Raw genomic sequence first — 14,409 nt, forward strand, 5'->3', positions numbered from 1 at the left:
TATTTTATAAAAATACATGGCTCATGAATTTTTTATAAATTATTTTATGAAAATTTATAACTCGTGGATTTTTATAAAAAATACTTTATAAAAACTGAAGCTTGTAGATCTAAAAACATATGTATTTTATAAAAATTTATAGCTCGTGGTTTTTATAAAAAATATTTTGTAAAAATTCAAAGCTAGTGGATTTTAACAAGAAAATATTTAACAAGAAAATTCAAAGCTCACGAATTAAAAAAAAAATATTTTATAAAAAATTCAAAGCTCATGAATTTAAAAAAAGATATTTTATAAAAAATTATAGCTTATTATTAATTTAACAAAAAATACTTGATAAAAATCTTTAGCTCATGAATTGTTTTTTTAAAAAATATTTCATAAAAAAATCAAAGCTCACGAACTAAAAAAAATATTTTATAAAAATGTATAGCTTATGAAGTTAAAAAAATATTTTATAAAAATCCTTAGCTCGTGTATAGTTTAAAGAAATGTTTTATACAAATTCATGACTCGTGAATTTAACAAAAAAATATTTTATAAAATTCAAAGCTCCTGAATTTAACAAAAATTAATTTATAAAAATTCATGTCTCGTGGATTTAAAAAAAAATATTTTATAAAAATTCACGGTTTTTGGATTGTTTAAAAAAATATTTTATAAAATGCCGCAGCTCAATGATTTTTTTAAAAATTATTTTATGAAAATTCCTAGCTCGTGAATTTAACAAAAAAAAAATATTTTATAAAAATTCATTGCCCTTCGATTTTTTAAAAAAATATATATTTTTTATAAAAATTTATGGCTCGTGAATTTTTTTAAAAATATATATTTTATATATTTTTTTTAAATATATATGTTAAAAAATATATTTTATAAAAATTTGTAGCTCGCGAATTTAACAAGAAAATATTTTATAAAAATTCATAGCTCGTGGATTTTTATTTTTTATGAAAATTTATAGACCATGAATTAAAAAAAAAAAAATAAATAAATAATAAAAATTCATAGCTCGTGGATTTTTTAATTTTTTTTATAAAAAATCATATCGTGACTTAAAATAAATTTAATTAATTTATTGATGATCTCCATAAAGTCTTTGAATTTCCAAGCTGTTATATACATATTTTTTGTTTATTTTTTACGCACGTTGATTTTTTTAAATATTTTTTTTAATATTTCTATTTAAGTTTTAGGCCTTGTTTAACTGGTCCTTAAATTGTAAATAGCGATGATGTTGATGACAACGATATTCATAAAAAACAACATAAAACACAAAAAACGCAACATTAAAACACATAAAATATTATCGGTTAATTAACACAAATAAACATGATTGATTTTGTTTGGTTTTAATACTTAAGCACAACATTAAGTTTTTTTGGTTAGTTTGGGGGGTAGAAGAGGGTGTTACATTTAACAACATTTAGTTACAAAAACACTTACACATAAACTTAAGGCTCTACAAGGCCATCAAATTGTACACCGCCGAGAAATGAAAAAGCCAAGAGATATTAGGGTGGCCCGACAGGGACAATTGAAAAATGCCTTATATGCCTTAAGCCAAAATACTAAATACAACAACAATAGTATTGTTTTATATACACAAACTTTAGTATCTTTTTTGTTCGGTGTGGAAAGGTTTAATAGAGAGAGAGAGGGGGCGGGGAGTTAAGGGTGTTTTACATCAAATATACAAATATAGATTTTTTTTTTTTTTTTTTTTTTTGGAAAAACAACAATAACACAAATTAATTGAACATTAACTAATTTTTTTTTGGTTAAACAAATTGAATTTGAAGGCTGATTTTAGGTTGTTTGGTATTTTTTTTTTGCTGACTGACTGACTGCCTGTTGTTGTGTTAGTTGTTTGGATTTTTTTTTGGCAAGTTTGGAAAGTCGGCAGGACGTTTACTTACCTAAGATGGATAAAATGACAACTACTACATCAAATAAATTCCATGGCTCTTTGAAATAGTGATATCGTAAAGCGAATATTTTTAATAGACATTCGCCACTGAAAATAACTACGAATATCCCATTGAGTTTGTCGAGGACATTGTTGTACGCCTCGGAGGCGTCGTACCGATCGAGGGTCATGGTAAACATGTTTAAGCCAATGAACAACATAATGATTATATCGAATTTTTTATCTGTAACTATTTCGAATACTATTGCTTGTGGTCGCCACTGGAAGGAAAAGACAAAAATTAAAATCAAACGTGGGTGGAAGATAAAATTGAGAAAAATACACAATACGAAAATAATGAACGGAATCGTTGGTAATATTCAAATAAATTAATAATAAATAAATAAATACAATACAATATATTGCATGGTGATCCGGATTTTTTTTTTGTTGGTTCTTTGCTCATAACCGGTTCATTCATATCGATAATAATTGTAATAATAATAATCTCGTACACACACAACCAAAAAATGAAAAGAGAAATTAAAAAAAATGTAAAAATAACTCAAAAGAGACTAAAAAATAAAAATTCGTTCTTCTAAATTAAATTCCATGAATTGAATTGTTCTCTAACGAACATTTTTGCTCCAACCCACTCTCTACATTGACAGAGAGCGAGAGAGAGAGAGAGCGGGCAAACGAGCCATGATGATGATCAATGTTTTCTAGTTGGTTCTCATGAGTTTACATCACATTGCATCATATCATTCAATCAATACATCATTCTCTGAGTTAGCATTACATTATTCGTTTAGGTAAGTTGATTGGTAAGTAGTTAGTTAGGTATATATATAAATAAATATATGAGAGTATTTTTTTTTTGTTGTTATAAGATCTGTGCCAATAATTAAAACTTTCTCTGTAGGTAGTTTATTGGGGGGGAGAGGGACGTTCGTATAGAAGAGAACTAATTTGAGAGATTAAGAGAGAGAGAGGGAAATGGGTCATATATGTATGGGCCATTCCCCACTTTTTTATTTTTTGGATAAATTTGGTGGGATGACCCAATAAATATTCGATTATTTTTTTAAATTGTTATTTAAGGGATTATTGTGGTTGTTTGTTGTTGGTAGTTGTGGTGGTGGTGGTGGCAGTGGTAGAGGGTAGTGTGGTAATGTGTGTGAAATACACATGCAAACCAAAACTGTTCTGTTTGGTAGGCAAACAGTGTTGTAAGGGTTTTTATTGTTTTGGAAAAGAATGACGATGAATTTCAACGACAGATTTTCAACTGGAGGATTAAAAAAAAAACTGAGAATTTTTAACAATTTAATTTTGCAGGAAATATAAATATATTTGTAAAATGTTTTTTATTTAGGGTTTTAAAAAATATTATTTAGAGAATTTTAAGAGGTTCGAAAATTAAAAAAAAATATATATAATTTTTTTTAACATTTGATTTTTTTAAGAGCTTCTAGAACTAGAAAAAAATCTAAAATATTTTTTATATTTTTAAATTTTTTACAGATTCCAGATGTAGTTATAAATTTGGTACAAAAAATGCAATTTGCTCCTGGATCTTTTGAAAACCCTATTATAATCATATTTATTAACATTTTTAAAAACCTATATTTGTTTAGAAAGCCTATAATTGTTTAGGAATTTCATAATTCCTAAGAATGACGACGGAAAACGGCTTGTCAGCCGGAGGATTTAAAATCAAAAACCTAGTTCTTAGGCTTTTAGAACAGTGTTGCCATGTTTGTTCGGGATACCGTAGTATTTCCTTAGGCTTTTAAGCTAACTAATGTCGTAGGTATATAAAAATAATATTTTTTAAACGTTTTTTATTTAGGGGTTTCAAAATATCTCCGAAAATTAAAAAAAAAACATATCTGTATTATTTATATTTTTTTAATAATTTTTTTTAAGGCCTCCGAGAATTTAAAGAAAATTAAAAACTAAAATATTTTTTTACATTAAAAAATTCTTATTTTTTTTTTGTATAAATAAAAGAGGTTGTTTTTTTTTTGAAACATTTTAGAGCTCCATGAATTAAAAAAATATATTTTTTTGCATTGAATAGTTCGTACATTTTTATAAAATTAAGAGGTTCTAGATTTTTATTAATCATCTAAAAAATTTAATTATCTTCCAGATGTAAATTCTTTCAACGGCATTTTTTACATTTTAAAATGTCATTTCTAAAATACTAAATTTAAGACATTCAAAAAAATTTAAGAGCTCTTGTTATAAATAATATATTTTTTATTTAATTAATTTTTTGAGACTCCTGAATGTCGACAATTTGGCACTAATTTTTTTTTTCAAATAACTCCTTTTTAAAAAAGTAATTTTCTAATAATTTTTGAAGGACATATCATCCCAATATTTGAAAAAAATGTATTGATTATTTTTTTCAAATTAATAATTTTAGGAGAACATATCAAAATTCACAGTTTATGAACTATTTTCCAATTTGTCTAGATTATGCCTAAATTTATGCTACACATTTTACATTTGAAACATTTATTTACCACTTTGAAGTTGTGGTGAGGTGAATTGGCTCTCTTTGTGAAAAACAAATTTTGTCAAAGCTGCCAAGACAAGCGTTGGTACCCCCATTTTCCATCTACTACGGGAAAAATTAATTATTTTTTATGGATACAAGCTTCTATAAAATGCATAATGGAAATAAACACTTAAAGTGGATTTTTTTTTTACATTTTACAATTTTCTTCAAATGATCCCTAATACATTTTATTTAGGATATCTTGCTTTTAAAAATTTTCAAATCTCTTGTAAAAATTATATTTTTATATATTTTATTTTGGTTTTATAACTAATGACTCCTGAATTTTTCAAAAATTTATTAATTATTTTTTGTCACATGCTTACCTCTTACAAAATCAATTTGTTTATAATTTTTAGAGAACATGTCAAAATTCCCAGTTTATGAACTATTTTCTATTTTATCTGTATCATGCCTAAAACTATGCTACTCATTTTACATTTGAAACACTTTATTATTTACCACATTGAAGTTGTGGTAAGGTGAGTTGGCTCTCTTTGTGAAATAAATTTTGTCAGAGTTGCCAAGGCAAGTGGAAACCCTTAAAGGTTTCCCATTTTAAATTACTTCGTGAAGAATGCATTATGTTTTATAAATACAATCTTCCAAAAAAAAAAAAAAAAATGCATAGTTGAATGAAACTCTTAAATGAGCTAGATGCACCATAAGAAATGGGAAATATGGCCTTAAAAAGGGAAAACATCCCAAAATTTCATAAATTATGTCAAAAGTATTCATTCGGCTGTCAAGACAAGCTGAGACTTCCGAAGGTATCCCATTTTCTATCTACTTCGGGAAAATTACAGTAAAACATTATTTTTTGTCCCGAAAATATAGCAAGTCTTTCAAACAAAACTCCTGAGCAGTAAAGACAGTCTCTCAAAAATTGATGTATTCAAAATTTCTTAAAATTGCAAGCTGAGAAATGGGAAAAATGTCCTCCAAAGAAATATGTATTCCAATTTTCTTAAAATTGCCAGTTGAGAAGAAAAGAAGAACCTATATTCAATTTCTGTGAAAATAAGAGAAAACCCGCTCGGAATAGAAAAAAAACATTTCGAATGGAAAAAAGAACCACTTGAAATGAAAAAAGGTATCATGCCTAAAACTATGTTGCTAGGGTTATCCAAGAACATGGAAATCCTCAAAGCTACCCCATTTATTATCTATTTCGTCAAAAATTAAGGAAAAACATTATTTTGTATGGAGACAAGTTCCCAAATAGATGTGTACAATGAAAATAACGTTGAAATGGACCAAGAGCCCCAAAAAATTATAAGACTTTGAAAAAATCCTCATAACTATTTCAGAAAAAGTTGATGTATTTAAAAGTCCTAAAAATTGCCAGCTGCAAAGATATATAGGAACTTTAATTGTAAATAATGTGAAAATCATGTAAAATGCCTAAAACTCTGCTACACATTTTGCATTGAACATGTTACCATAACACCTTGAACTTATGGTGAGGCAAAGGCACGCCATTTTCTATCTACTTCGGATAAATTGCAGGAAAATATTATAAAGACAAGTCTTTACGAAATCAGGTTTCAAAAAATTATTAAAAAGTTTTAAAGTTCTGAGATTGTATTATTAATAAATTAAGTGTCCATTTCGGGGAAAATAAGGTAAAATCCACTTGGAATGAGAAAACTCTGCTAGAAATTAAAAAAATGTCTCATGCCTAGAACTATACTACATATTTTACATCAAAATTATCTCACCATAATACTTTGAAGTTATGATGAGGTGAGTTTGTTTGTTTGGAAGGGACCCCATTTTTCATCTACTTATGGATAATTGTAAAGAATCTCAAAAGTTTTTACAAGAGCTGGAACGTATGGAAAATAGGCCTCAAAATTTTACAGTGAGAAAAAATCTGTAAAAATCCATCTGAAATAAAAAATCTCAAGTTTTCTGTATCTTGAAAATGAGTCAGAAATATTTGATTGTAGTAAGAAAACAGTTCTGCTCTGGAAAAAATAGTACCCAAAATAGCAGATGTAACAGAAGTAGCTAGCTTTAAGGTAAAATACGTCCTAAAAAGCCTCGCACAGTAGGGTTTAGAGATCCCAGACTTCCATAACCATACAAAAAAGTTTAGGCAATTTCTCCTAAAGCCTCGAATATTTGGAAATTATATGAATGATTGAATGCAGGTTCCAATTTTCAATTCTGGCATAAATCCACTTGAAATGAAAAAATGTCCCATACCTAAAACTATACTACATATTTTACATTAAAGATAGCTCACCATAATACTTAGAAGTTATGGTGAGGTGAATTTGTATTTGTTTGAAAGGTACCCCATTTTCTATCTACTTATGGTAAATTGTACAGAACAGCAGATTATTGAGTCCCCATAGACGTCGACGTAGTTAAAGGATCTCAAAAGTTTTTACGAGAGCTGGAACGTATGGAAAATAGGACTCAAATATATTTATAGTGAGAAAAATTCTGCAAAAATCCATCTGAAATACAAAATCTCAAGTTTTCTGTATCTTGAAAATGAGTCAGAGATATTTGATTGTACTGAGAAAAAAGTTCTCCTTTGGAGAACAAATAGCGCCCAAAATAGCAGATGTAACAAAAGTAGCTAGGTTTTGGTTAGAAGACGTCCTAAAATGCCTAGCACAGTGGTAGTTAGAGATCCCAGACAAAGATTCGAACATTTGAAAATTGTCTGAATGTTTGAATGCAGGTTTCAATATTCAATTCTGGCATGAATCCACTTGAAATAGAAAAAAGTCCATACCTAAAACTATACTACATATTTTACATTAAAAATAGCCCACCATAATACTTGGAAGTTATGGTGAGGTGAATTTGTTTGTTTGAAAGGTACCCCATTTTCTATCTACTTATGAAAAATTGTACAGAACATCAGAAGGATCTCAAAAGTTTATACCATAGCTGGAACGTGTGGAAAATAGTCCTCAAAATTTTACAGTGAAATAAATAAATTCCAAATTTTCTGTACTTTGAAAATACGACAGGAAATAGTTCTCTAAGTGAGGAAATTGTTCTCTCCCATAATAGATGTAACAAAAGTAAATAGGTTTTAGTTAGAAGACGTCTTAAAAGTGGACTCGCACAGTGGAGGTTAGAGGCGCCAGACTTCCTCATACATAGAAAAAAATTTGGGCAAGTTCTCCTAAAGGCTCGAACATAGGAAAATTTTCTAAATGTTAGAATACAGGTACCAAATTTTTAATTCTGGCAATAGACTATTGCCAATTTTTTTTTTAATCTAATGAAAATTTAGAATGATCTGATCATGATTTGTTATAAAAACCTCTTACAACACTGCTTACCGAAATCTGAGTAGTATGTAATATATATACACTATATGTATATTTAGAGAGGTGCTTAGAAAAGTAAAAAAATTAAAAAAAATATTGGGATATGGCTATACCATTCTATGTTTGGGGGGTATTTTTTGAGAGAGAGTATTGAGCATTCCTGAGTAGAGGGGGGTTTAGTTAGGTTAAGGTTGCGGTGAAAGTGTGGTTGGTTGGTTGTTTGGTGTTTTTTTTTTTGGAGAAATATATAGTTCTGTTATTTAAAAGGCATGCACTGACATGCTTTATTTAAGAAAAAAAAATTATGTGTGGTTATCGTTCCTTGCCAATGGGATTTGTTTTGGTTTCTCGAAAACATTTCCGTTTTCTTTTTAAAGGTTTTTTTTTTCTTTTTCAAAATATTGTCTGTTTTGAGTATTGTAAGAGAGAGAAAAAAAAAAGAAAATATGATTCGAAAACATGCCATTTCTGTTTTGAATAAAATTTTTTTATATATAATTGTATATATATATAAATGAGAAGTAGTTGGAAAAAAAAGTTTATACACATTGCATACAAGTGGCTATAAGTTAGGAAATTTTTTCGTTTGGTTTTGAAAAAAAAATTTTTTAAGGAAAAGAGTAAACGATTTTTTTGTTGTATTTTTCTTTTTTTTGTACGCATTTGTTGTTGTTGTTTTCAGAAACATTTGAAAATATTCAAATGGCAGACATAAAAATATTCAAATAACAGACAACCTTGTTTTTTGGATTTTTTTGTTGTTGTTGAAAAAATAGGGTATTTTTTGAAAATTGGAGAACAGTTGTGGAACGAACTTTGTGTAGAATTTTTTTTTGGGGGGGAGAGAGAGAAAGAGAGTAGAGTTTTTGTGGCAGTTTGGCGGAGTGTTTTGTTTTTTCAAGGGGGCCCACTCACACACAACACACACACAGTTATTTGTAGGAAACGAACGAACGAGCGAGCGAGAGAGAGAGAGAGAGAGAGTTAGAGAGTGGGGAGTTTTGTTTTGGGTTCCTGATATTTACAATTTGTTTGTTTTTTTTTTTTCTAAGTTTTGGAAATTGGCACAGATTTTTTGTTTTCAAATAAAATTTAAAATTTTGATTTTTTTTTGTTGTTGTTGTTTTTTTTTCGTTACGCTAATCCTTTTGTGTGTGTCAGGTTGATTATTTTGGTTTTTTGTTTTTTGTTATTATTATTGTTATTTAGGTTAGGGTTGATTCAAATTCGAAGCCTTACCCTCGGTCTTGGAATGGCTTTTAATGGTTTTTTAGAGCCCATCTTTTTCATAGCATTATAGTACTTTTTCTGATCTTCTGTCATGAACATTTCTAATGATCCACCTGCTTTCTTCTTTTGTTCATTAAAATTATCAATGATAACACCAATGAACAGATTGAGTGTGAAAAATGATCCAAATATAATGAAGAATACGAAATATAAATACATGTAGATATTGGTTTCTCGGATCGGCTGCTTGTCCACCTGTGTGTGTTTTTTCGGTTTTTTTTTTTGGGGTATTTTTGTTGGAGAGTGTTTTTGTTGTAGATGGTGTTTTTTTTTGAGTAGTTGATGTTTGGTGTATGGGGTTCCAAAATGTGTTGGGAGGACAAGTTGTTGTTGTTGTGGTTTTTTTTTTTTTTTGGTGATTTGAATGATGATATTTTTGTATTTTTATTTTGGTGATTATTTTCATGTCATAATTTCATTAAGGAATAAGAAAAAGGTAAAAAATAGAAAAAATCGATTATTAGTATTTTTTTCTGGTTTTGTGTCTCAAAATTAAAAAAAATTCGTGTTTGAAAACTACTTAGAAAATATGTGAAAAAAATTAGATTACGCATAGTTTACCTCTCGTGAATCAATGGCATCGTTCATAATCTGGATCCAGCCCTTAAAGGTGGCCACTTGAAATAGACAGAGATACGCATTACCTACATGATCGAAGTTCATTGCCGAATTTTCCCAGGTGTAGTTTTCACTTTTGCAGGCATTACGATTCGGTATGATTTCATGGCTCAGCACAGTGTCATTACCATCTTTACACTGTTTTACAAAGACGAACGAACGAAGGAATATCGAAAAAAAAAATAATTCCAAATATTTTTGGGTTATGGAAAAGACACAAAAAGACATTAATTGGAAATTTGTTTGCAATTGCATTAAATATACATACAAATATTACCCAGTAGTTTTTTTTATATACAATAATAATAATTTTTATACCATAAAAAATATATAAATTTTTTATACAAAAAAAATAATAATAAAATAAAAAAATATTATAAAGCTATAAAGCAGCTATATTAGCACAAGTCTATTTTTTCCACTCCAAAAAAAGTGGTAGATTTTTTTCTCAATTTTTTTTCTGTACAAGTGCCACGCTCTGTTTAATTGTTCTATGTTATCTAAAAAAAGCTAAGGCGAGCGTTTTTTATACTATTTTTTTTTTAAATTATAAATCACTCATTTTTTTGTTTGTTTTCTAAATGAGTTATAGGAAAGCTATTCATTTTTATTTTTTTTACTAAAATATACATAAAAAAATATTTATATATATATTTTTTTCGGAATATGCCACAACATTGGAAATGGTTGTCTTAACTCAAGGGAAAAAAGTAGGGAGATTATAGAAAATAACTTAGAAAAATCCATATTTTTTAAATTTTCTTTTATGTCCTGAAAGATGAAAGTTCGCAAAAAATCCACTTGTAGTATTTTTACAAAAAAAAAAAAAAAAACAAGAAAATGCTTCCCCATAGGAAAATATATCTTAAAATGCCTTGGGAAGAGTCTTCCCTTCAAATTCTCAACCAAAAATATAAGTGTGAAAATTAAAATAGCAATTGCACAGTTTACTGAAATCCTTTTAAAGACCGTCTACCAAAACAAAAAAAAAAGAAAAAAAAAAAAAAAAAAAAAACAAGTGAAAAGCCGAACTTTGAATATCCTCCTCCATTTGGAACAAAATTGGCAATTTTCTTTAAAAAAATCTTAAAAATTCTGTTAAAATCTTAAAAATACTGAATGTAGCCGTTATATATCTATACGACGACGTGGCCCTGCACAACCAATTTTCTGTTTAAAATTGTAGAATCTATTACGAACTTCAAATACCAAATTTGAAACAGTTCCAGTAAATAATGTTGCTAAAATCATCAAAATACCAAAAATCCCGAGGTACCGTTATATGGGGGCTATAGGAAGACGTGGACCTGCATAGACATTTTTCTGTCTAGGGCTGTAGTATCCATTACGAACTTCAAATACCAAATTTGAAACAATTCCGGTGAATAATGTCGCTTAAATCACCAAAATACCGAATATAGGGAGGTACCATTATATGGGGGCTATACGAAGACGTGGACCTGCAGAGATAATTTTCTGTCTTAGGCTGTAGTATCCATTACGAATTTCAAATAGCAAATTTGAAACAATTCCGGTGAATAATGTCGCTAAAATCATTAAAATAACGAATATCGGGAGGTACCGTTATATGGGAGCTATACGAAGACCTGAACCTGCACAGACAATTTTCTGTCATAGGCTGTAGCATCTATTACGAACTTTAAACATTAATTTTGAAACCATTCCGGTAAAAAATGTCGCTAGAATCATAAAAAACCACATATCGGAAGGTACCGTTATATGGGGGCTATAGCTATATCTGAACCGATCTTCACCAAATTTAACATACTAGCTTCTAGACTCAATTCGGTCGTAAGTTCCAAATTTTATCCCATTTGGACAAATATTAGACGTTTGGTGCACAATAAAAGGTAAATCGGACGAAGTTATATATGGGAGTATAGCTCCAAATCTGAACCGATCTCGATAAAATTTAGCAAAGGTATTTCTGAGCTGTATTTGATATATATCCTTGAATATCGTTGTTACAGAGTGCATATTACGGCTGCGGAGGACAAAAATAACAAATTCGGATGAACAGTATATATGGGAGCTATAGCTATATCTGAACCGATCTTCACTAAATTTGACATACTAGCTTCTAGACTCAATTCGGTCGTAAGTGCCAAATTTCATGCCATTTGGACAAATATTAAACGTTTGGTGCACAATAAAAGGTAAATCGGACGAAGTTATATATGGGAGTATAGCTCCAAATCTGAACCGATCTTGATAAAATTTGGCAAAGATATTTCTGAGCTGGATTTGATATATTTCCCTGAATATCGTTGTTACAGAGTGCATATTACGACTGCGAAGGACAAAAATAACAAATCGGATGAGCAATATATATATGGGAGCTATAGCTATATCTGAACCGATTTCGATCAAATTTGGCATACTTATTTTCAGGCCTCAATTGGTTGTATGTACAAAATTCCATACTATTCGGGCTGATATTACACGTTTGGTGTACAATTGAAGGCAAATCGGACGAAGTTATATGCGGGAGCTATATCTAAATTTTTAACGATTATCTCCCATTTTGAATAGGGTTCGTCTTTGGGCCAAACAAATGATTTGTGCAAAATTTCATCTGGATCAGGTAATAAATGCGAACTGAACTTTGTTTACAAAAATACATGACAGACGGCCGGACGGACATGCATAAATCGACTCAGAATGTGATTCTATGCAGATCATCGAAAGGAACTTTGGGTCTATCTCGTTTCCTTTTGCCTGTTATAAACAAATGCACAAAGAGATAATACCCTGAGCACCTTGTGGTGTAGGGTATAAAAATTGTAGATTTATCTGCATCACAACGTATATATGTCCATCTAATAAAAAATGTCAATATATTGGGCTCTCTGGTACAAAAATATATTGATTTGTTAAGATTCCAATAGATGAAACCTGCGATGGCAACACTGTTGCTCATGTTTAGCAAAACTCCTAGAAGTATGCACCGAAAAATTCAAAAACTCATTATCTCAAATTACTTAACTCCATCTATAAGGGCACATTAGTCTTATTCACCACACAAGCATTATTGATATGCAACTCCCTAAAGTAGGCAATGGTTTTCTCACACATTTAAGGGGATTTATAGGGATGACACTTTGAGATTTCTATTCGGTAAAAAAGTGGGGAAAATTCAATGAATTGTCCCATAAATAGAGCAGAAATGGTACGAAAAGTAAAGAAGCGACTTGATCGAAACCCGCGACGCAGTGGTCGAAAAATGGCTCTTGAGCTGAACATATCGCAATATTCCATTCGGCAAAGCCATTGAAAAATGAGCTCGGGGTAAAGCCATTGAAATTCCAAAAAGTGCAAGAACTTACACCGCAAGAGAAAGAAAATAGAAGAGCGCAACAAAATAAAAAAAAAAATTCGAGTAGTAGATTTTCTGTGGATTTCAAAAAAAAAAAAAAATATATAGTCAATTATTTGAAAACTTTTTATTATTTAATTTTATTAATTTTCGACATTTTTAGTTTTCTGTCAATTTACAACATAAAAATATAATTAAATATTAAATATATTTATATAGAGTTCATTATTTGGGATTAATTTTTGACTGAAGCCTAAAAGTAAAGAAAAGGAGAACGAGGCAATATATTTCGACGCCAGAATAAATATGTCCCTTGGAGATAATTGTCTAAATCAGTTCCTGAGATAAAGGTAAAGCCTAGGTTTCCTATATCTCAGAAATTGTATTTTTCCTGAGTTAAAAATCTGTTTGAAACCCTTAATAAAAAAATTGAGATTTCCTTATTTTAAACTTCCAATGATGTGGCATATTTTGAATACAGATTCTAATTCTATACACTATTGATTATTTATAAATATATTCATTATTTTTAATATTTTTTTAATTTTTTTTAACTAGGAAGGTATTAAGTTTATTGCATGTCTATATCCATGGCCATAGAACTTGAATACCTATTTTTTTTCATCAACTATTTACGAAAAATAGATGCAAAGATACGCTTTAAAAAGTTCGTATTTCAATAGATTAAGAATTCTCCTTATTTGGGGGGCAAATTAAATGCCAGATTCTTGAATTTGAATTTTTCAATGCTAATTTTTAACTGCTCTGTAGTATAATTTGTATTTTTTTTAAATAAATTCGGAATTTTGGTAACCTTTTGATTGGTGTTGGAATTTTTATTTTTTTGCCTCAATCAAAAAGTTCCATAATTATGTGTTTTTTTTTTGCATTTGTTTTTGGTTTCACTTTTGTTTATTTTTAGATTAACGTACCTTAAAATATTTTCCAGCAAAAAGCTGTACTCCCATAATGGCAAAAATAAGCCAAAATATCAGACACACCAATAGCACATTGAAGATGGACGGTATAGCTTGAACCAGCGCATTCACGACAACCTTTGGTATTTGTATTTTTGGTTTTTGGGATGTGATTTGTGATTTACAAATTTGGGGGTTTTTGGATTCGGATGAGGAATTGCAGCGCCAATCGAAATTTGCAGATTGTTTTTTGTTTTGAGGATGATAAGGTTGTCGGAGTGATTTTTTTTTTGCACATAATGTTGGAGTGATGGATGGAATGTTGTTGAATTTTTTTTTGTTTTTTTTTTTGGGGAAAGGAAATAAATAAAATTGATTTTTACATTTTAATATAAGTCAATAAATTTTTCATATATTTTATAAAGTGTGTTATATTTTTTTTTGGTGGGTAAAATAGATTCAAGAAA

General features: G+C 29.1%; 1 protein-coding gene across 26 annotated transcripts in view; it reads right to left on the bottom strand.

Moving 5' to 3' along the window:
• Positions 1-14,409, bottom strand: part of para-like (sodium channel protein para-like) — a 198,301-nt gene that overhangs the window by 23,883 nt on the left and 160,009 nt on the right. For all 26 annotated transcript variants that reach the window (NM_001286885.1, XM_059122225.1, XM_059122227.1 and 23 more), the window contains 4 exon segments: positions 1,920-2,190; positions 9,020-9,265; positions 9,632-9,826; positions 13,958-14,080. In NM_001286885.1, coding sequence (NP_001273814.1) covers positions 1,920-2,190; positions 9,020-9,265; positions 9,632-9,826; positions 13,958-14,080 — 835 coding nt within the window.

The sequence above is a fragment of the Musca domestica genome, unplaced genomic scaffold, assembly GCF_030504385.1.
Source record: "Musca domestica strain aabys unplaced genomic scaffold, Musca_domestica.polishedcontigs.V.1.1 20, whole genome shotgun sequence".
NCBI lineage: Eukaryota > Metazoa > Arthropoda > Insecta > Diptera > Muscidae > Musca > Musca domestica.